Source organism: Natator depressus, chromosome 8, assembly GCF_965152275.1.
Source record: "Natator depressus isolate rNatDep1 chromosome 8, rNatDep2.hap1, whole genome shotgun sequence".
Lineage (NCBI taxonomy): Eukaryota > Metazoa > Chordata > Testudines > Cheloniidae > Natator > Natator depressus.
Genome location: NC_134241.1, coordinates 89,202,269 through 89,226,178, shown reverse-complemented (window position 1 = coordinate 89,226,178; position 23,910 = coordinate 89,202,269). Strand labels below are relative to the sequence as shown.

The 23,910-nt window shown below is 42.2% G+C and overlaps 1 protein-coding gene across 1 annotated transcript in view; it reads left to right on the top strand.

The window, feature by feature from the left end:
- The first annotated feature begins 342 nt into the window (after positions 1–342).
- The window catches only part of ROR1 (receptor tyrosine kinase like orphan receptor 1), a 248,620-nt gene continuing 225,052 nt past the window's right edge, over positions 343–23,910 (top strand). Inside the window, exon 1 of the mRNA XM_074961595.1 lies at positions 343–509. Coding sequence (XP_074817696.1) covers positions 413–509 — 97 coding nt within the window. The 5' untranslated portion in view covers positions 343–412. The remainder of the gene's footprint in view (positions 510–23,910) is intronic.

The window sequence follows — 23,910 nt, the reverse complement described above, 5'->3', positions numbered from 1 at the left end:
TCCCCTACTTCCAGCCCCCGCGCCTTCCCTTTCCCCGCTCCTGCCCGCCGGGGCTGACCCTGGGGCTGTGGGGAGAGGCTGGCTGAGGCGCAGGCGGAGGCTCAGCCGGGCCGAGGTTGGGCAGGGGCTCGGAGTGACTCGGCAGGGCCGGCAGGGGGCGCTGCTGGGCCAGGCTGGGCCGCCCGCCGGCAGGGGGGTGCCGGGGCCGGGCTCTGAGGGGAGGTTTTGGAAAGTGACAAGCGAGGGGCTGAGGGAGGGAAGCCGCCGCCCCCGCTCAGTGCCCAGCCGGCGTGGGGAAGGGCTGGGAGGGCAGAGCCCCCCCCCCCTCCTCCGGCACAGCGCGGCGGGGAGAGCTGGCCCGGGCTCCGAGCGCTGTCTTGCGGATGTCGGAGTAGCGCGAGCCGGCTCAGGAATGCCCCGGCCGGGCGGCTGGGAGCGGAGCCTCCCGCTGCTGCTGCTGCTGCTGCTGCGCGCGGGGAGCCTGGCGGAGCTCGGGGGCGCAGCCCGAGGTAAGACGCGCCGCGCTCCCCGGCGCCACCTCGGGCGGGCCCTTGGGACAGTTACCCGCCGCCGCGCCTCCCCTGAGCCTTCCCCAGCGCTCCCCGCTCCTCCATCCCCTGCGCCCGGTGCCCCAGCCCGGCCCCCCGCGGGGCGCCCTGCCGCTTTGCGCGGGGCAGGGGGCGCGGGCGCCGGCCGGGGCGCGCTCCGCTGTCATCTGGGCGGAAAGAAGGTGTTTGGCTTCGCTCTCCCCTCCCCGCCGAAGAGCCGCAGCCGGCTTGGCTTGGCCCCGCGCCGGGGCCGGGGAGTGCGGGAGTCTTTCCGCCGGGCTTTGCCTTTTTGTGAATGAAACTGGGTGACCCACGAGCGGAGGCGACCCCAGACAAAGCCCCGATTCACCAATTGTTCCCTTGTCGCTTCCAGCCCGGAGAGGTTGGAGGAGGAGGAGCAGCAGCTGTGTGTGTGTGTGTGAGTTGTGCACTCTTGCATTTGCAAAGTACGGTAAAAACGGGGTGCATCTGGGCAGTGGGGCTGAATGTGGTTTCTAAGCCGTAATCTGGTGCATACTTCATTTGGACCCTCTTTAAAGACAATGGCAACATTTCGAGTAAAGCTAATAAGAAAGGCAAAGCGTATTACCTTCCCCTGCGGGAAGCCGTCAGTGCTTCCCTCTCCTCTCTGTGCTGGGACACAATGAAAGGGAAGATGGGCTGCTCCTGTGGATACAACTGATCCTTTCTTTGAGGAGGGGTGAAAAGTTGATTCAAGCCGTCAGGGTGTTGCGCTTCGCTTTAATATGCAATCTGCAAGAGGCAACCCAGTTTGAGTCTCCTTGGCAGGATACCTGTGTCTGGTTAAGACGCCAGAAAGAAACCCCTTTTTGATTTTGTTTTTAAGCTGTATTTAGAAAAGCACCGACACAGCATAAGGGTACCAAGGAGAAGGAGAATATCTTTTCAAGGGGCAACACTGAACAAGAGGCCTTTTCAACAATCCATAGACATTAGAATGTAATTTTTTTTATTAACCAAGACTAACCTGGAAGCTGCTTATAACAGAAATTGTATATATCTTTGGGACAGATTCTGATATCTTTACTCCTTTACTGCATGAATAGTCCCATTGATGTCAGTGAGGCTATTTACATAGTACGGAGGTATTCATCATAACTAAGGGTACTAGAATCTGGCTGTCTATGATTAAATGTGTATCAGTTGATAATTTATTAACTGGGTTTTGGAATGAAGGGGAGAGTATAACCAGGAAGCAGACAGAAGTAAAAGCTTTAACATCAATTTGTTCATCCTGAAGAATATCCTCTGAGGAATTTTAAATCTACAATTTACCTTTCCCGAATTGCAAACATTTTAATCCAGTAGTTAGACAAAGTTCTGTTAGGATTTTAAATTTCACATCAGTATTCTTCTTGAAAAATAGAGTAACCAGGCTCTTTCTTAAGAAACATATTTGGCTTATTTTCCTCTGATTCCAAGCATTCCTATATTCCAGTTAATGAAGTCAAGTTTTATACTTGATCTGTACTTAATTGCTTTATAAAAACATTTTGCAAGAGTTTGACTGAGTTAGCTAAATGTAACTATTCTTAGGCATTTCATTCTGCTTTTGATATTTGACTTAAGGTCTGTAAGGTAATATTGTCGATGATGATTTGTCTTTTTAGTTCCAGCAATGTGGAATGCTTTGCCATCTTACTGCATATATATAGTTCAAGGGCAAATTGTTAACAATGACCTTAAAGCAAATCTCTTGTTTAGTTTTAACCAACAATATTTGTGATCCTTTCATTTTAATATTGTTTTGTTTTATTTTTAATTGTAGCCATTTCAAGAATTTTAGATATGAGTCATCATATAACATATACATAAAAGAAATGGAGGCTGATAGCCTGGATTGGCATTTGGTAAAGTTTGCATATTTAGGCTAAGATATTTAAAATGACTAGCGATTTTGCGTGATTTTTGAAAGGCTTCAAAAAATGCTGAGCACGCATAACCTAAAACCAGGCCCCTGGAAAGTGTGTCAAGTTGGTCAAGTCACTTTTGAAAATCTTGGCCATAATGTATATTCAAAAAAGAAAAATGTACAGTAATGCCATGTTAAATACTCAGAGGTCAAGCAATGAAAAAGTTAAGGTTTTAATAAAGAGACAAGGTGGATGAGGTAATATCTTTTATTGGACCAACTTCTGTTGGTGAAAGATACTAACTTTTGAGCTACAGAGAGCTCTTCTTCAGGTTTTAGGGCCAACATGGCTACCACAATGCTGGAATCAAGGTTTTAATAACACCGACGGCCATATTGCACATGTTATGGAATGGTTGCCATTAAGAAGTCAACTGTTATCAACAGTTACCACACAGTAGTCTGAGATTATCCCTATCTTTCACTATGGCCCTGATTCTGCTGTTGGATCCGTGTAGATGGATCCTATTGATGTCAATGTGACTGTGTGGGTACAAGGGTCTAATCGTACACATTTAATTGCTGGCCTACACATTTCATTGGTCTAGCCTTAGAAAAGGAGTTCTCTGACATCTGTGTGGTGACAGCTGGTAATGTTGAATTTGAATGTCTTCTGTGGAATATTTTATGTATATTTAACAACATAAACTTTAAAAAGGCTAAATTAATGTTACTTTTTCATTTCCTGACCTTTTAATGTTTAAATTAATAACCTTAATGTTACCTTAACATGAGGGTTTTTTTTAAATAAAGTAAAAGTTAAAAAAAAACCAAATCCAAACCTTATGATGATCGATCAGCAGAGTTTAAGCCCACAATTTGCTCTCTTGGATTTACTATAAATTCTGTAGGAGAGAGGCTCTATTTGTACTACTTACAAGCTGTGTAGGATCATAAGGATTTAAATACAGAATCAATGTCTGCATTGAAATATTGTCTGTAGAAATATTTGCTATATTGTAAACTTTTCTCCTAGATATTAATTAGTGTTAACTTGGTGCCAGATTAAGTATTGTATTGCCTCAGATTGGAAAACATTATCATCATGCAATGAGAAATTTTTTAATACATGTAATTAATTTTTGTTCTGAACATGTAAGGATCTAGACCGCAGTGAAGATTTGCTAACCTGAAAATCTTGAATGATAAAAATTTAGCAGATTTTGAGTTGTGTAAGCAAAAAGATATATTACCATTTACTTAAACTAAGTGTATAAAACTAAGTGTAGAAGTGTATAATTTAATTTTTCCATAATTCAAAAATGGGTGAATGGATTTCTCCACTCCTCACCCCTGACTACCACCACCAAAAAAAGTCCATGTGATTTGACTGAGACCAAACATGGACATTTCAGATGTAAGGGAGGATATTTTTTCAGACCTGTGAAAATAAGACCTTTAATGAACATGCTTATATACTGGTAATTTTAACAACTGTAAAACTTTCACTATCAGGAAAGCTTTAATATTGATTGATTGGGAATCCAAGGTCCACCTGCCCATTCATCTACATGATTATTATTTAATATTCACATTACAATAAAACCAGAACCCCCAACGTGTACAGAAGCTACCATAATAAATCCTGTTCAAATATTTATAAAGACATGGTTTTTGCTCCAAAGAGTTTATAATCTGACATCCTGATCCTGCAAGCTCTTCAGGATGAGTGTAAATTAATTCATGTCAGTAGTCAGTTCACTAGGACAACTCATATGAGTAAAAATAAGTGAGTCTTCAAGCATATGTAGGACAGGGGCCTAAAAGTCCACTCATGTCCACTTTGGGTTACCAAATAATCTAGTTGAGACATGATCATGTGATGTAAACTAGCTTGCATAGTTGTCTTTCTAGCCATGCTGTCTAATTGTTTTAAAAATCAACTGTCTGGTTATTGACTGAGAGAGGGTCACATGATCTTGTGAGCTAAAATAGAAGCATTTTGGCACATCATAAGCCTGCTGCATCATATTTAGTACAAAATCATCTTTGTGACATTTAAATGTAACTCAAGCTCCCTGCAGAATTCGAACAAAGTTTCTTTGCTCTTCTGGTTTTTGTTTTTGAAGGGTTGGCAGCCACAGTGCAGGAAACAAAACATAGAAAAAGCAAATTAAAAGCAGCATGCACATAAACGTAAATAATTTATTTTTAAATGCTCTTCCCAAGTGCACTGAGAGGTTGGCCCAACAATGAGTAAAACCACAAAGTTAGTGTGAATATGAGGAACAGGAATTCTATAACTTGGCTTTTTCCCCTCTCTCGTCACAGTATCTGTGATGGCTATTGTTATTACAGCTCCAGCTTTATTATTGTTGAATATCATGTAGCTCTGTGAGCTAAAGTAGAATCATGGCAGAAGCACCATGAATAGGGTAATACAATTTTTATGTATAAAAACATAGATCCATAGACTGCGTATTTTAGATAATAGGAAAAACTGTTGCCCTTTTTGAAAATTACCTCTAGTGGATTAGCATTCCTCCACCTTTGATTAGGAGTGCTATACCGCAGTTTTTCATCCATAGGGCAATAGTTTTCTATTTCAGTCAGTATGCATTATATGTTTACAAACAAATAAAATGTTTCTATCATTGACTAACAGTGAATGGAAAGATGGAAATACGTTTTGGAGCTGTTTGACTGACTGATTTTGGTATCTGGCACGTCTATTCAAAAGTTGCGCTAACTACAAATGAATGATTAGAATAATAGTTTGTGTATTACTGTAATTATGTCCACAGAGAATGGCGTGCTAATTATATACACATAGGACATTTTATTTAACTTAAGCCTTTGCAAATGAGATCTAGGCAGAGGTCTACTTAAAGATTCCTTATAGCTCTTAAATACAAATATCTAAAGCTGGACAAAAAACCTTCCCTGAGGTGTGACACTAGATACTGTTCTTCAGAGACATGCACAGAAATGCAACAGCTTTCTGAGACACTAAAAAGCACCTCAGAGTAGAAAATTCTTCAAAAATCTCTAACTAAATGCAGCTGCTTGTAACATATAAGCTATCTTGCATGCCAGAAATATCCAAAAAGGTAACTAATACAAAATAAAAAATAAATAGTGTATCCCTTCCAGGTCCTGTCCCACACTTTCATCTTGCCGTAGTGAGCTCAGTTATGAATTTTATGTTTAGAAATGTGTGTGATTTTTAGAAACATTGTTTCTAAATTTACAGATTTAAACAATGTTGTTTAGAAATCTGGTAAACTGTGGTCTACTTATAAGCCAGTTATTTTATGCTGCTAAAAAATGTGTATTATTTATTTTGTCAGTGTAATGTACCAATCTTGCTATAACTATTAGAATAAAGCTGAGCAGAAAATACCCACCAGTGTTTTATTGGTGAAACTGCTATGTGAACCATAGATAAACTAGGCAGATCATATCATGGTCTGATCTTGGCAAAGGTAGTAAATTTCACACCTTGTCATTCATTAATAAAAAGAACAATACAGTGATAAAATAGTTCACTTTTAAAAAATGATTCCTACATGTTAAAAGTTCTCTTAAACGAATATATTAAATATACAGTCATATTTATAGAATTATATTTTTATTTGGTTAAAGTAGCAGCATTGAAAAACTAGCAAATCAGGCCTTACTTTTTTATGTTGTCTTTTGTATTGAAGGCAGTCATACTATTTATGTGATTAAGTACAAGCACAACTCTCACAAGTAAGGGTTTGAAAGACTAGATCCATACTTAGTATTATTAGAGCACTGTACAAATGTTAATTATCAAATACCAGCTCTTTAGAGCAGAGATTGTCATCTTTGTTACTTGTTGGCATTGTGCCTGTAATATTCACAGACATTTAACTCAATCATTTATAATATAAACAATACAGATCTGAATAGATTAGAGCAATTTTCAGTGACGTATAAATTATAGCACAATATTTTGATTAACTGAAGTACATCTCTCTAGTTCCTGTGAGAACAATTTTACGTGATAAATAAGAAACATTTCAAAGTTTCAGTGATTATTTTGATGTTTTGGTGTCTACAGCATGATCCAGGAAAAGAAATCACACCTTTTGCTATATAGTTACTAACAATATTACTTTCATTGTGAGTACTGGTGTAATGTTACATAGGGGAGACTTTGTCTTTGGTTTTATTAAATTTCTTTTATATGTCCATTTTGAACTATATTTGCACAACTTTAAATATGAAAAGCACATAGGAAAGTGAGAGAGTCTGCTCAGCTCTGAAATGGGGATACTTTTGGCTCACATAGGTACTATTAAAGTATGTTTATAAAGCTTTTTGAGACCCTCTTGTGAAAGGCACTGTAATAAGTATATTTCAGATCTGCAATGCAGTGATGTTAGATTCCCATTCCATTCAGCCAGATTTGTAAAGCTTTGAAACAAAAGCTATTTAAGAAAAGCAAGCCCTTTATAATGACAGAAAGCAATAATGCAGGGTCCTCAATATTCTCCTTGGGTTTTGTAGTAAAATTCCTTCCTGAAATGGAGCCAGTTGAGCTCCCCTGCCTCCAAATAATTTTGCAGAGTAATATTTGAAAGGAAATGGCTAGCGACTTGCAAAAAGAATCCCAAGGTGCATACTGGTAAGACAGACACACAAATCTGGGGAATGATTAAATGTTGTCACTTGAAAACAATCAGTTAAATCCAGGAAAAGCACTAACAGTGATGCAAGATGCCACTGTCAGTACTGAGGAGTTGCATCCTATCTGACACATGAGAGGAGTAGAGGTTTCAGAGTAACAGCCGTGTTAGTCTGTATTCGCAAAAAGAAAAGGAGTACTTGTGGCACCTTAGAGACTAACCAATTTATTTGAGCATAAGCTTTCGTGAAGTGGGCTGTAGCTCACGAAAGCTTATGCTCAAATAAATTGGTTAGTCTCTAAGGTGCCACAAGTACTCCTTTTCTTTATGAGAGGAGTAGAAATTCAACGTGGCTCCAATATCCCTTTTTTTTTTAACCAATGACTATATTGCTAAATCTGGGCAAAAATAGGGGGAAATCACCAATATTTTATTTTTAAAACACAAAATTCCAATATTGGCTTAGTGCTGTATGCTGGGAGTGACATTTACCTTGCAGAGGGGGCTGAGCAAGGGCTATGCACCACTTAAGCCTTGCTGTGTGCTGGCCTAGAACTGAATTTCATGCTAGCTGAGTCATGTGGAAAATAAATATGCTTTGTGCAGTTTATTCCAACACAAAATGTTTAAATAATATTCAAATAATTTATCCATCAGCTGTAGTTCATACAGCTGCATCTTAGCTATGTTAATGAACATATTGAAAAAATTGAACAACCCTTTGCATATATGTTCTCTGTTTTTTCTCAAATGTACATGTACATCTGTGTGACACTGTAAACTATGGGTTGTATTCTCGTCTTAGCCTCTGTAATGTTTAACTTCCACTACTGTTAATTGGAGTTGGGTATGTGAATGCATTAAGGGGAGTAATGACCCTTAATTTAGATAGTGTGTTATTACCTGAATTCCTACTTAAAAGTAGAAATCATTTTCTGCTACTGATCTGTTTTTGCAGTATGTTGCTATTAAGATATGATTTTAGTCCTCTTCAGCACTTGCCCTGCTGGTAACTCCATGCTGGAGATCCCAGCAATTTGAGTGCTCAGTATTAGCGCTTCTTGACAGGATCAGCTCCTCTTATGCAGCAGGTTCATATAGCAGCTACTAGAGACCATGGCATAAACCTGCATTTTATTAAAAGGGTTTTCCAAACCTGCCGGGTCATGTGTTGAAACTGATACTTTACAATAGCTTCCTGCGACCTACTGCTCTGATCCTTCGAGGGATGTCAGTGAACTGTACTTCTGTCTCTTTCCCAGATGCTCTACTTTTTCTGCTGCTCAGGTCTAAACATCTGCTCCAGGAGTAGTGAAGTAGCTGGGAAAGAGACAGAATGGTGTAGTCCTGTGTCAGAGCACAGCAGCAGGCCATGGGAAATCAGAAGCTCAGAGATAAGAAAGGAAAAATGTTAAGTAACTTTATAACCTCATCACATATTCCCTCCAGAGAGTGGAAATATATTAGAAGACACTTTGTCACTCCTAGCACTCAGGATTGACTTTGGAGGGATATACTCTTTCACATTCACAGCATGGGAATTCCTCTCTGGAGATAAACATCTTGGTTTCATCTACAGGCAGCGTTTTCTCTTATTGCTGTGAAACCTTATTCTCAAAGGCTGGAGATGTAAGTGTAACATGCTGGCTAAGAGTGTCATGCTCCTGCCCATCTAGTGGTTGACCCACACATTGTGTAAGGACACTACTACCTAAAGTACTCTTTTGACTCAAGTGGTAGAGGTCTGTGCTTTTAGTGCTGAAGGTGCCAGGATCAGTCCCCACTAGTAAGCCATGATGGGGAGGGGCATTTTGATAGCTGTTAGTGAACCTCAAAGGCCTGACTTTCAGAGGTGTTGAGTATCTGTAGCTCCCATTGACTTCACTTTCAATGGTGGGTGCTCAGTACTTCTGAAGATCTGGCCTCAACAAGGTTGGAGGCTTGGTTCAGCAGTGAGAATTCAGACCATTATTCTCACTAATCAAACTGCCAGAGATGGTAATGCTGGGCTGGAAATATCAGAACAATAACCTTTTTATGAGATATCTGGTACTTCCTATCTGCTGGTGCTGGTTGGCTTAATATTACTCTGCAAAGAGCCTTTTGTATGTCAGTGCACCTGGCCAGAACCAGAAAAATGTCTGACAAATAATGGTGCTGCTTCTAGTGGAAAATATCTGGATCTGGCTCAGTTTGTGTTTTGGGCAAAGGTTTGGGTAAATTCTTCATTTGCCTGAACTTTTCCCCCAGCCATAACTGCTATGAAGAGTTCACTGTGAAAGTTTTAACACAATCCGGCTCTCAGATTACAATATCCTAGTCAAGACAATGAAGATATTTGCAGCAAAACTGGAAACCATGGATATATAACCTGCCTTGTTTTTGCTTCTTGTAACATACTTAAAATTCATACCAGGATTGTCAGAACATTTGTTAAGGTTCTTGAACCTATTCAAATAACCTGGGACCAGTTTTAAATGAACCAGGTTGGTTTATGGTTTCATATTACATCTGTGCAAAACATGCTGTTTGTGCTGGTTTCAGATGAGTTTCACTTTGAGTTATTGGTTATGTTTGAACACCAAACATACAGGAGTGTGGCGGTTCAATGATGAGACAGAACACAGCTTTTAGCAAGCAAGCAGGCTGGTCTCTGCTAACGGGCTTCTGCCTGTCAGCTTTCCACCTTCCCCTTTATTCTCTCTCTCTCCCCCCGTGCATTACATTCTCCAACAGATAAAAGGAATACACTGGCTTTGTTTAACATTCTTATTTACCAATTTCTATCTACCGCATTCCTTGCTCTCGGGCCTTGAGCCCAGTCCTGGGAGGCTTCCCATGGTTCATATCATCTTGGCGAGATTCCAAGGTTGATGCCCTTGAAAGAAGCTGTGTGTGCACTACTCCTACACAACACTCCGGGTGTGCCCTGAATGTTGCCAAGCGCATAAACCTTTATGAATCCTACATCCCCTCCTTTTTTGTTTATTTGTGCTCGGCCATCTCATGGTAGCCATCAATTTGCATTTGCAAGCCAATTAACTCCCGGACAGACAAGGTCATAACTCGTGGAGCCTGCCAGGGCGGGTCTCAACAAAGCCTTAACAAAAAGGAATACATTGTACACAGCAGCAGCAAAAAATAAGCTTAAGAAGGTAAAGTGTGATTGGCCTGGCCCCGATTAGCCATGCTAGAGTACTGGGAAGAGAGGTTTGAGTAAGCGGCAAGCATCATCTCATTCCCAATTTCCTCAGGGTGATGACATACTGGAATAAGGCACGTACCTAACAATTCTTCAGCTGCTACAAAATCAAATAAACAAAAGTGGGTAACATTTGCTATTAAAGCCAATCTTTCCCATAGGTTATATGTCATTCGGGCCTGTAACGGAGAAAGCGCTCCCGAATCAACCCCTCCAGGAAATAGCAGGTACAAAAGGCATACAATCAGTACAGAATTAGCAGTAATTTGGGCGAGAATTGCCACAAACAAAGTCTCAAGAGTCTCTGGCTGTTGGTTTGCTGCCAGTCTTCGTTGAGCCGCGGCGACCAATGCTTTTACTGCTCCCCATGTCACGGGCTGGCTTGGGACGCTACGCCTCTTCTGTTTCCGTCCCGCCGTTGTCGACCCGGGAGGCACTGCGGTCTCCTCCAAGGTCAGCTGAAAATCCGGTATGGGGTTTGACAGCCCTGGTGCCACGCCATGCTGTTTCAGTGCCGGTCGCACACACCAGGCCGGAGCCCACAACGGTCCTGCAGGGAGAAACACAGCAGCATATCCCCGACCCCAAGTGATTAGAGGTACTGGGCCCAACCATTGCGGATCGGGCAGCTGATGGTAATAGACACGCGGTCTTTCCATTTGTGAAAATGCCGATCCGCGGGGGTCTGCTGATCTGCGTTCAGCGTTAAATTATTTAAAGGAAACAAAAGGATATGCAGTTGTTGCTGAATGTCTCCTAAGGTTCGGAGACGCAGCTCCCCTTGTTTTAATAGTTTGTCAAGCAAGGTTTTTAGCGTGCGATTTGCACGTTCAACAATGGCTTGGCCTGTGGAATTATAAGGGATCCCGTGTTTGAGATGGACGTCCCATTGGGCACAAAAGGTGAAAAGTGCTGTGGAGCAATAGGCTGGGGCATTATCCATTTTAATCTGGCTTGGGTGACCCATAACAGCAAAACAGGCTAGCAAATGGTGAATAACTTTGGGAGTGGCTTCCCCACGCTCTGGGGTCGCCCAAAGGAATCCCAAATAGGTATCAATGAAAACATGTAAAAACGAATAGGGGTGGAATTGTGGCACGTGAGTGACGTCCATTTGCCACAGCTGATTCGCTGCGGTACCTCTAGAGTTAACGGCATAAAAAAAGGTAGGGGCAGCAGCGGCACAGTGGGGGCAGGAATGAACAATAGAACGCGCATGATCAGCAGGAATATGAAACTGTCGGGCCAAAACAGAGGCAGACTGATGAAAAAAGGAATGGCTTTCAATGGGGTCAGAAAAAAGGGAATTTACCTGACCACGTAACGCGCGATCGGCGCGTGCATTGCCTTCAATGAGTAGCCCAGGCAGAGGGGTATGACTGCAAATATGAGCAACAAAATAAGGGAAATTACGAGTGGTGATGAAATACTGTAAGGACAAAAACAGGCGAAGAAGGTCCGCATCGACCTGAGGGGTAATGAGGGCAAGGGGTAAATGATCAATTACCTGATAAACATAATGCATGTCCATGATCAAATTAAAGGGACAATCAGCAAAAAATTGAAAGGCCAAAATAACAGCAGCTAATTCCAAGGACTAGTAAAGCTCTCCAAGCGCTGTGCATGCAAATATTGTTGTACAAGTGAATGAAGCGCTTTCAGCTTTTCTAGAGGGAGCGGCCACTGGTCAATCCATACGGGCTCTAAGGATTGCCATACCAATGGTAATGCGGATGGCAAGGTGGGTGAGGGAGGATTTTGGGCGGATTTGGGATTTTGGGAGGATTATATATTAATATCGAGGGTGGTGTCCAGCTTTGTAAGTAAATCGCGGCCCCAAATATTGAGGTGGACAGGGAGTACAAAAGGGCGGATTGTAGCAAGGGCACAGCCTCCTGGTTTAGAGACCGTGACCCAAGACAAACTTTGGCGCCCAGGTTTGCTACCCCCGATCCCCCACAACTCTTTAGAAGGAACTGTTGGCCAACCGACTGGCCACTCCGGATCACGAATCACCGTAACGTCAGCTCCAGTGTCCACCAACCCTGTAAAAGGAACATTATTTAAGAGAAGTGTTAACTGAGGTTTTGAGGGGCGGACTGACATTGTCAGAGCAACAAGTGGAGAGGACGTATTGTGAGACGGTGACTGAGACAGCGTCGATCCAAAGCCGTTCCCGCCCCGGGTTCGATCCTCTGCGGCTGGCACCTGATAGGGGACTAAAATCAATTGTGCAATTGACCATCCACGCGGGAGCGATTGCGGAAGATGGGTCCACACCTGAACCTTAATAACACCAGTGTAATCAGCATCGATGACTCCTGGGATGACAAAAAAACCCTGTTTCCCAGCGTGTGAGCGAGGGAGAACCAGACCCACAAATCCGGCAGGGAGAGGTCCCGTCACCTGTGTAGGTATGGCGCAAACCTCCCCTGGCAACTGAAAATCAGCGTCCTCCTGCATAATCAAATCAAGCCCTGCACTTCCAGCAGTCGCCGCCCTCATGGAATCTATGGATTGTAAGGCAGAGGAACAGTTGTCTGAGTGGGAAACACCCCCGTTTGGCCCTGGGTTCGGGGGGGACCCGTTGTGCGGTTTCCCGACCCGCTACGACACTGATTAGCCCAGTGATAGCCCTTCCGACACTTGGGGCACTTCTTTGAGGGGCGGGCGGGCGCCGTCGATGAGCGGCACTCCCGCTGAAAGTGACCCTCCTTACCACAGCGGTAACAACGCTTCCCCTCCTTCCCAGTTTTTCGCAGGGCGGCAGCCAGAACTCCAGCCTTATGTGCTTGGGTTCCGATGTTTTGGCACGCCCGCAGCATGTCCGACAGCTCTAGAATTCCAGAGGCTTGTGCAGCCTGGAGAGCACGGCGGCAATCCTCGTTCGCATTTTCAACCGCCATTTTTAACAGGATCTCCTGAGCTGCCACAGGGTTATCCACCTGTCGGAGGATAGCCTCCTGCAATCTGTTGGTAAAATCCATAAAGGACTCTGATGCACCCTGACGGATACTGGCAAAGCTTTTGGTAGGCTTGCCCGAATCCGGGACCTTCCGGAAAGCATGCTGGGCGCAGGTGGAAATAATGGGGAAGACGGCCTGAGGGAGTTGAGACTGCAGCTGAACAGTAGCAAACTGGCCCTCCCCTGCCAAGTGCTCATAAATGATACCTTGCTCTCTATATACCTGGGCTTGGCGTTCCGCCATCTGCCGATACTCACTAAGCCAAATAACATACTGACTGGGTGTCAGCATCATGCGCAACAGCGCCTTCCAGTCTTCAGGGATCAGGAAGTACCCACTACCTAGCCCTTCAATGAGACCACGCACATACGTGCTAGTCAGGCCGAACTCGCGAATCGCTTTCTTTACCTCTCTGATCACCGAGTAAGGCAAACTGACCCAGTCTGCAACCTGGTTGCCCTGGCCATCATCCTGCCAGGTCACCGGACAAACTGAGACCAGATCAGCCAGCTCCTCTGCTGTAAGATCTGAGCGAGTCTTCGCTGCGTGAACCATTTGTTGCACCAGCGAAAGCCTCTGAGCAGACGCAGACGACCCCCGGGGGGGCCCCGGAGCATGGGGCCCCACGGGCGGAGAGCGATCACACACCGGCTCCGGTGGGGAAGGCCAGGGAGGCGGTGGTAATAGAGGCACTGGGGGCGAAGCAGGGGGAGGGATGGTTGCAGGAGCGGACAGGGGTGGCGGGATCGGCAGCCCCTCTGTTGGCGCGGGAGAGGGTCTTTCTGAGGTGACACACCGTGTTGCATCGGTAGGAGGGGGGTGGCTGCAGGAGCGGACGGGCGTGGCGAGATCACCAGCCTCGCGAGGGAGGGCCTGTCCGGGGCGACACGCTGTATCGCGTCGCGGCAGAGGTGCCAGGCATGTAAAGCCTGCACGGACGCCCGAGGCTCTTTGTGCAATGTCTGGCCCAACCGCTCCCAGTCCGCTAGCTTAAGGGTTCTGGCTTCAGGGTACCACGGGCATTGGGCACTCACCTCCTGTAGCAGGAGAGTGAGTTCTCGAGTGGGGCAGTCATGCTGAGCCTTACGCAGCAAATACTGTAGCTCATTGCGGTGTTGCACTTGCAAAGCAGAGAGGGAGCTTCCCATACTTACCACAACGAAAAATACTCACCGGGATCCACGAAGCGGATGAGTGACGCGTCTGAAACCCTTGCCGGGCGAGGTGAGTGCTGAGGGCCCCATGTTTGGGCGCCAGTTGTGGCGGTTCAATGATGAGACAGAACACAGCTTTTAGCAAGCAAGCAGGCTGGTCTCTGCTAACGGGCTTCTGCCTGTCAGCTTTCCACCTTCCCCTTTATTCTCTCTCTCTCCCCCCGTGCATTACATTCTCCAACAGATAAAAGGAATACACTGGCTTTGTTTAACATTCTTATTTACCAATTTCTATCTACCGCATTCCTTGCTCTCGGGCCTTGAGCCCAGTCCTGGGAGGCTTCCCATGGTTCATATCATCTTGGCGAGATTCCAAGGTTGATGCCCTTGAAAGAAGCTGTGTGTGCACTACTCCTACACAACACTCCGGGTGTGCCCTGAATGTTGCCAAGCGCATAAACCTTTATGAATCCTACACAGGAGGTACAAACCAAAGCTTATTGGAAACCATCTCAATCAGCCACTGCATAGAAAAACCTAAGTTTCACAGAGCCCTAAACTTATAAAAGAGAATACTACCTTTTGAAGTGCATTATGGTGTTTCAGTATGGTCTTGGTATTTTTTCTCACAGTAGCACCTAGAGGTCCCACTGAGATCAGGGCTTCCTTGTGCTAGGTGCAGTATATTACCATGGTATCAGCAAGACCCTGTCCAAAAGCATTTAACAATCTAAAGAGACCAGACAAAGGAAGCATTATCTGTATTTCACAGTAGGGAAACTTAGCCACAGGAGGGCCAAGTGACTTCTCCAAGCTCACACAGGAAGTCTTTGGGAGAGCTGTGAATTGAAACCAGCCCTCCTGAGTCACAGTTGAGTGCCTTAAATACAAGACCACCTTTCTAGTCTGCTTTGGTTGAAAGGCAGTGGCGTACCTGTGATGTTCCTTGACCGTAAAAAATACAAGGAGGAAAGAACGGGTGCTGAATACCTGTGTAATGACGCAGGGCTTCTGCTGAACTCTGTAAAGAGGTGGGGAACCACAGAACTTTAAGGGCTCTAGATCTTAGTGTTCACCATACGAACAGATTCTTGTTTGTTATTAAACAGATTGTTTTTATTCTGTCTTAGTTTCAGTCCCAGCCATTGTTACGAAACATTATACAGTGGGTATGTTTGGTTAATCTAAACCAGTTTGCAAACTGCATTTTTATGCAAATATGAACATATTATGGAATTGCTAATCATTGAAGTCTTTCAGATATCCAGACATCTGGCTAGAGCCAGAATGGATTAACCAGGGCTGAGTGTAGTCCCTTGGGGGTAAGTGGGTGGCATTCCAGTCTCTCTATTACAACAAATTGAAACTATTTTGAGTTTTTTGGTATTATTTTTTTAAAGATTTGATGAAGCTTTTAAGTGTTTTTGCCCCTCCACAGAAAAAAATGTCTATACCAGTGCTGTGTACACACAGCCTGTTTTCGTATGCTTCTTAAGAGCAGTAAAATCCTTAGTCTTTTCACTTGATCTGTAAAGAAAAATACTGAGTAGAGGTGGTTTGATGTTGTAGCTACCACCATATACTGGAATGACTATGGCACACAAGCTGTTTTTACTCTTTTTTTAATAAAAACCCCCAAGCCAGTCCTTTGAACCTGTTTTAATCTGACTCTTCAAATAATGTATTATTCTGAATATTTGTAATCTCAGTAACTATTATTACTGTGAAGATATTTATAATCTAAGACTATTTTCCTAATCTCATCTCATCTCATCTCTGGTATGTATACAATGTTATTGAACTATCTGAGTGCATCACAGCCTTTAATATATGTTTATTCCCATTTATTGCCTCTACAACTTTTCTCTTAAGAATGTCTTTTTCATGTGTACTTCAGAAAATTTGATCTAGAGCTAGCAACTAGTGCCAGCCAGATGGTGGCTTTAGTGATGTGGACACTTGTCCATTAGGAGTTGGACTGAGATAATTACATGTAGGCCACAGAAAAGCACCATCTGGGTCCCTTGATTTCAACCAGTGACCAAGAAGGAGGGCTTGGCATTCTAATGCCTTCAGCCATTTTCTCCTTCTCCTTTTATCATTTTCTGAAAAACAAATTTTGATTTGCTGTTAATGATAAACTGAAGGGCACACGAAAGCACCCCATGACCTCAAGACCTATAGATTTCTGGTGGCTTAATAATAATCAACCAATACTGAGAGAACCAAAAAACAAAGGTGAAGACCCTGTCATTCTAAAGCTTCTGCTAGTTGGTTACAGTGAATGGTTATATATGGCGTGAGGCTGTGGGCGCTCTTCTCTACTATGATTATCTATTCCTGTGTTACTGCCAGGCTTGACCCTTGAAATATGTTCTGATAGGGCTGTGTCTGAAGCCCACTCAGGATCTGAAGCTAGTACAGAATGCAGCTGCCTGCCTTCAAGTGGCACAGACTGGTATGATGCTCAGTTCTCTTCACTAGCTTTCTGTTAAAATCATGGGGCAAATCAAGCTGTTGCTGATCCGAATGGTCTGGTATCTGTTCTGGAGAGCAAAATTGCCTTTTACCTCAGATACCATGAAAACAGTTATGATCAGCTGGGAAACGCTTGCTGTCGGCACTTTTAAGTTTGAAACCCTTCACATCCAGTGATGGCTCTTTCTGAATTGAAGTCTCCCCTCCTTTGAAACTTATTCTTCTTGGCATCTTCTCAGAGCCCAAGGCTACAGCCTCCATGGGCAAGATGCAAGCAACACTTGTTTTGCTTAGCATGTGGTTAACTGTTGGGCCTCGTCTTTGTGGTTTTAATTTACTATCACTTAATTTAGTAGCCAACACAATGGTAGAGTAAATTAATATGCTGTGAACATTTGGATAGGCTTTGGAGGTCCATCTCAGTGCAAGCTCAGATGGACCTCCAAACTTTAACTCACACCCTCTGTGAGATTTAGTTGCATCCTTTAAAATAAGTACAGCCGAAGTTGAATAGGCCATGGAATAATTGAAACCTGGTGTGGGATAACAGAGCACACTATGGAGTGCAGTGGTAAGATACATGCTGCTTACCCAGGAGAGTGGAGGGCCATCATCACTTGGAGTTCTGCCTCTCATAAGTTATGGGTCTTTCCACTGGTCATAAATTGAATTATACCACCATTATTTATGTTATCCCTTTATTTTTCATTCACACTGTATGCTGTGGAAAACGTGTGAAGAACACAGGCTCTTTGCCGCATTAGGAGAGGGAATATCTTACATCTATATAAGCCAGATTTTAGTACATCCCAGAGCTGTGACTAAGATATAAATGGGCCATCTGAAAAAAAAATTGTCAAAGACTCTTTTCTTTGCTCTTTCCCACCTCTTCTATTAGGTGAGATCTTATAGAAAAAGATCCTGGGCAAGGGAAATATTCACAAAGGTCCATTCTCATTATAGAGGATCTGTCTGTTCATTAGTGAACTTCTAATTTCAAAAGAAGTTTCTGTAACTTTTTTTTTTTTTAAATGTATGGGCAGATGGTATCTGGTTTGCTCTTGTTACTGGTGAGAGTCTTTTCCTGGGGTATGACAGACTCTTACGTCATGATTGTAAACATGTTTTCTTCAACATGTTTGTGTTTCAGTATCCCCTGCTCCCATGACAATGGTGAGAAATGTGAAAATACAATTTTGTGGACTTTCCAATGAGAGAAACTAGGTCAATTTTTCACACAGTCAAGGGCTGACTGTCAAAATATTAGGAGGGTTGCTTTCTTGACATCTCTTTCTGCCAGGTGACTTACATTTCATTCTATGCAAGCTCCACTCGGGGTTGATCTTTAGTTTGCCACTCCTAACAACAATAAAGAAAAATCTTCTTGTCATGTGGCTAAGCCAAAACTTCAGCTTGAAAGCTACAGCCCTAGGGCAAATAGACCAGGTGGAAATGTCAAAGTGGAAGGTGCTAAAAACAGTAAATAGTAATCAATAATTTGCTATTGGCTCTCTAGTGCTGTACGGGACATGTTCGGTTAACTTACCAGTTTTTTCTGCTGGGGCTGGCATTAAAAGGGAGTGCTGCAAAGGAGATAAGATTAGATGGTCCCTTCTGATTTTAATATCTATGAATCTGTGAAGATCATGATGTTTTTGTGGAAGTTCCTTGACCACTCTGGAAAGTTAAAGGGACTCGATTGCTGGCATCAGAGGGAACACCTGTGAGTTTTCCCCAGCCAGAGGATTAATGGCTTGGATGGGGAATCTCATGGGTCAGTGGTATAAAAGCCAAGTAGAAGGCGGGGATATAAATGTGAGAATCCAGAGTTCTGGCAGCAACCTAGAGGACCCTGGAGTGTGTAGGAATGCTTTCTTTTCACTGGAGTAGTTCATAGGATGTTCACCACCCCCAGGTAATTCTGTTCTTAGTGAGATCATTATGAAGGCCTTCGACTTGATGAATTCTTATGCACTGGGAGAGCCCTTGAACACTGGGTGAAAGTCTATGGTCTGCTTTATGCTGAAGGGCCCATTAGATAGTCTTCTGGCCTTAAGATCTATAAATGAATTTAAGCCACTTGCTTTTTCAACAAGTGTGTGACTAAGTCCAGTGGGAGGCCTTGACTTGGCGGTTGCAAGTGGGCTCTTCCAGATTGCTGTAGTAAATGACTGAGTGGCTGCATGAGGCACCATGGATGTCATGGGAAGAGCAAGGCTGGCACTGCAGGGGACTTTGGAAAATAGCACTAGGGAAGCGTACCTACATGGTTTTCCATTTTTTGTTGGATTTTTGGCCAGCTCTATAGCAGTCCCATTTTCAAATCACTCAGTTGTCAGTTCTGTGTATACTCCCCCCCTCCAAATTATTATCTCTAATGATTATCTGCGGTAATGTCACATGGACTGATTGTAATAACTGAAAAGGCCTAAGGGGAAGAATTCCATCTCAGCTCCTCAAGCAGGGGATTAAGTGCGTACACATTCAATACAATTTGTTAAGAGGTACTTATATATGTATTTGTTAAAGAAACTGTAAAATCATTTGGAACAGTTCAGAGAATAGTTATATAATGATAGCGAAGCTCCAATTTTCTTTTACTTTTCTATGGATTACCTCCTTGCAGTTATTTTTGTATCGTAATCCTTCTTTCCTCCCGCCAAAGCTACATGACTGTTGTAAGATTCCATAAGAAAATGCTTATATTCTTGAAGGATTATTGCAGCTAATTTTGCTCTGCTTCCTTCTGTTTGCATGAGGTGTTATCCTGCAGTTTGATACTGTAAATTACTGACCCCAGAAATGTTGACTCATAAAAATTAAAATCCCACAGGGAAGGGGAATATTAGTTTTCAAATTTTCTCCTTTACTGACTCTGTTGCATTTCTGATTTTTTTTCACATCTTAAAGATCTCACATCGAAATCGGGCTCTTTGAGAGATGGGGCTGAATGATCACTTATGCAAGGTAGCCTATCTCCCCTTGTTTTTTTCCTACAATCCCCCCCCCCCCCCCAAGACGTTCTGGTTAAACTTGGATTATTGCTGTGCACATTGTAAGATGAGCTATTGCCAGCAGGAGAGTGAGTTTGTGTGTGTGTGGTTTTTGGAGGGGGGGTGTGTGTGTGGGGGGGGTGAGAAAACCTGGATTAGTGCTGGAAATGACCCACCTTGATTATCATGCGCATTATAAAGAGAGGTTTCAAAGAGGGATGGGCTATTACCAGCAGGAGAGTGAGTTTGTATGTGTGTCTGTGTGTGTGTGTGTGTGGGGGGGGAGATTGAGAAAACCTTGATTTGTGCTGGAAATGGCCTTCCTTGATGATCACTTGATGATCACTTTAGATAAGCTGTTAGCAGCAGGACAGTGGGGTGGGAGGAAGTTTTGTTTCATGGTCTCTGTGTGTATATAATGTCTTCTGCAGTTTCCACGATATGCTATGCATCCGATGAAGTGAGCTGTAGCTCACGAAAGCTCATGCTCAAATAAACTGGTTAGTCTCTAAGGTGCCACAAGTACTCCTTTTCTTTTTTCTTTTCACTTAATGAGGATTACTCATACTGATGGTATCAATAGGATTTGATGGACTTGCTGCTTGAGTACATTCACAAATATATGACCCCCTTTTTTAGGATGTTTGATTGCATTTTAGCAGTTATCAACCAGAATCTTCCCTGTACGGGGGCACTTCCATGCTGGACACATAGTGAGGGTGCTCTTCTGCAGAAAAGATCCCAGTTGACTGCATTTTACAAGCTAGCCTACCTTAAAGACATATTTAATATTTTCTGTGATCTTGTCTGGGCTTCTGTTGAAGCCTGAATAGTCATTTGTTTTAAATTGTATCTTCCTTTAAAGACATCATTGAATTTTCAAGTGTTTAAATGACTTAGGAGTCCAAGTCCAATAGGACTTAGACTTAGAAGTCACTTAAACACCTTTGAAAATTTGACCCATCATCTTTCCATCCTCTATCTTGGATATCCCAAGAACTAGGTCCAATGACCTAGCTAAACTTAGAAGCCCTGCCTTGGCTGAGGTAATTGAATAAATGGTAGTTAGTAATAAACTTACACACTTTTCAGTACCCACAATCTATAAAAATATTTTATTTAAAATCTGTTAAATAAATGAAGGTGATTACCTTGCTAGCAATGTTGGTTTTTCGAATGGTTAAAATTATTTTTTAACAAATATATTCTGTTGTACAGAAAGCTACATAAGTATGTTCCTTTTGAACTGGAACTGTAGGTGCTACAAGGGGCAGAAGCTATTAGTGTGCCCTTTTAATACTGCTAAGAACTAAAGTACACATTAAACAGTTAAAAAGACTTAATGGGACAAATTTTGCCCTCTCATGCACCCCCTACAACTTCAGTGAGATCAGTCTCAAAGCTCATTTGATGGGGTTTTGTGAGCATAATTGAGAGCAGAATTTTATTCAGCCTTTGAATAAAATTCATCCTGTGCAATATAAATCCATGATTTTAGTATGCTGATGATATCTTTACAAGAGCTGGTTCTTTATTCAGTTGACAAATATTGACTTAAATTAGTGACAGTTTTATTACTACTGCATTTGGGGAGCTAGTTTAGAAGTTATTTTGCTGTTTATATGTCTGCCAACAGAACTTGGTCATTTATAGATCATTAATTTTTGTACAAAGAAAACATAGTATGCAAATAATAGTCTATCTGTGGAAGTCCGAACAATCCTCTGGTCTCCCTTTCTCCATAGCTATCAAGTAAATTTTTGCAAAAGTAAATTTTTTTTTCATACAAATAGAGTACAGTGCAATTTCTGCTTCCTGCACTGAGTACCATGGCAGCAAACATGGTTTTAATCAATACAAGGGTCATACCATTAAGCACAACTTTCTCATCCCCAGGATGAATCACACTTGAAGCACATAACATAATGGAAAGGATGTGCAGCTTCTGTTTATGCATAGCGGCCTGGGGACAGGATCAAAGGCAGTACTTTTCATACAGTAATATATATGCACAGAGACTATTCAGTTTCCTTAATTAAAATATTACCTATTATCATTGTGTGCCCTTTTATACCACAGTGGACATCATCTTTCTCATTCTGGGTGTGCCTTCGCCACATTCCGAAACACAGTGTTCTATCTGTTTTTCTGAAAGAAAAATGTGCTAATGAAATGAAACTTCATTTGCATAATCCAGAATAGTTCAAATTGAATACAGATCCTAATGAATGTACAGTATATGTTTCTAATAAAAAGTGTACATAAAACACTTAAAATCTTTCCCAGATTTAATGTTTGACTTGAAATAAGCATTTTCATTTCCAATTTTTAAATCACACTGTACCTCAGGGATAGCATTGGTAGCATTTGACGAAAGCAGTTGTTATTAGATGTAATCCTTTTGATTGAATACTACATTATATAGTTGCATAAACCACATAAGGCCAGGCAACAAATAACAGTCCTCTAGGCGCTAGCTTATGGTTCACCATTTAGAGGAAGAAAATATAAAACAAACCAGAGATTCTAATTTATTTTATTTAAATTGAGTATTCACTCTTTTTTTTCCATTTCCTGTGTGGCCTCTTTGTTTTTATTGGCTTACTCACAACTTCAGGGCTAAGTGAAATGATTTATTTTTTAGAAAAAGGGGTTTGTTAAGTAGGGTTCTGAATTCTGTTCATTTTTTGGCTTTATAAGGCTTTGTTCAAGTAAGTCAAAAGGGAAAGGATCTTAGTGCATTGTTTATATTTAGGCTTGGCAGAATTCAGTTTTTAGTTTTTATAATTTTAACAGATAATATCATTGGTTATTTTAAAGCATTTTATATTTTTTATCAATGTTAATTTTTCATAGTTGTGCAAAATTATCAATTTTAAGATTTTCTAATTTTAATTGGTTAAAATGTTTGTAGGTGGGGGAAATTATTGGGCACAGGCAATAATTGTGTAATGACGATAGGTGTTGAGATTAAAAAAAATAAAGCTTTATAACTGTTAAAACACAAATTTTCAACATCACATGTCAAAATATACGAAGTAAATATCCTTAAGTCAGACTCTGAGTTCTCAAGCAGCATTTTTATTACTTTATCTATCTGTGAATTTCAATGATCATCGATGGAAAACTTTTTTTTGGTCAGTTTGTATGTGTATGGTGAAAATGACGTGTACCAACATTTACCAATAAAACCTGTTTACCATTCGGATGCACAAGACACAGCCCCTTTTGGAGGATCTTACAGCCTTGCAAAATTTGGTGGTTTTGACCCCAAACCAGGAGGAACTTGGCAGCTTCAGATGAGTTTTCTTGGAACAATCTGGTAGGTCTGATTTAATCCAAGATTTTAAGGTGCTTATCCCCATAGTATCTAGATTTTCGTGTGTCCAGAGTTCTCTTCTGCAATTGGTTTTGCAAATGAACTGTGGGGGCCTTTCCTCTACACCCCCACTGGTGAGCTCTATGCCATTTTCTTAGTGAGGATTTGAAAATGGAACCCGATACAACATACATTGTAGTTTAGAACTTTTTTGGTAGCAGCTTGCTGATGGATGCTAAGACTACTGGGAAACTTCATCTGGTCCAGAATGCAGCCATCCTTTTGCTTAGCAGTGCTTCTAAAGCATTACACTTTGGTTCTGTACCATATTCTATCCTGGCTTCCAGTCCATTTCTGTGGGCAATTCAAAGAGAGGGTTTTTTGACCTAGTTGGCTCATGTGACACTGATAGCTGCTGATATGTTTGAGTTAACATCATCTTAATGTTGATTGGGATAAGGTTTGAGGCAAGATATTTTCACTGAAGAGTCCATGCTTCAAGAACTCACTGTTCCTTTGGTTCAATAGAGCTCAAGTCTGTTGGCCTTCAAAGTGTGCTGCAAGGTTTACCTGTTCTCCCAGGCTGTTAAGTCAGGTACGTCTTTGGATTAGGGTAGCTATTACAAATAATGAATGGGGGTGAGGTGGAATTTGTCAGTAATACTGGTCCAAAATTGTTGCATATTCTGTGTTTTCAAATCAGTTATTTGTACATGTGCCTA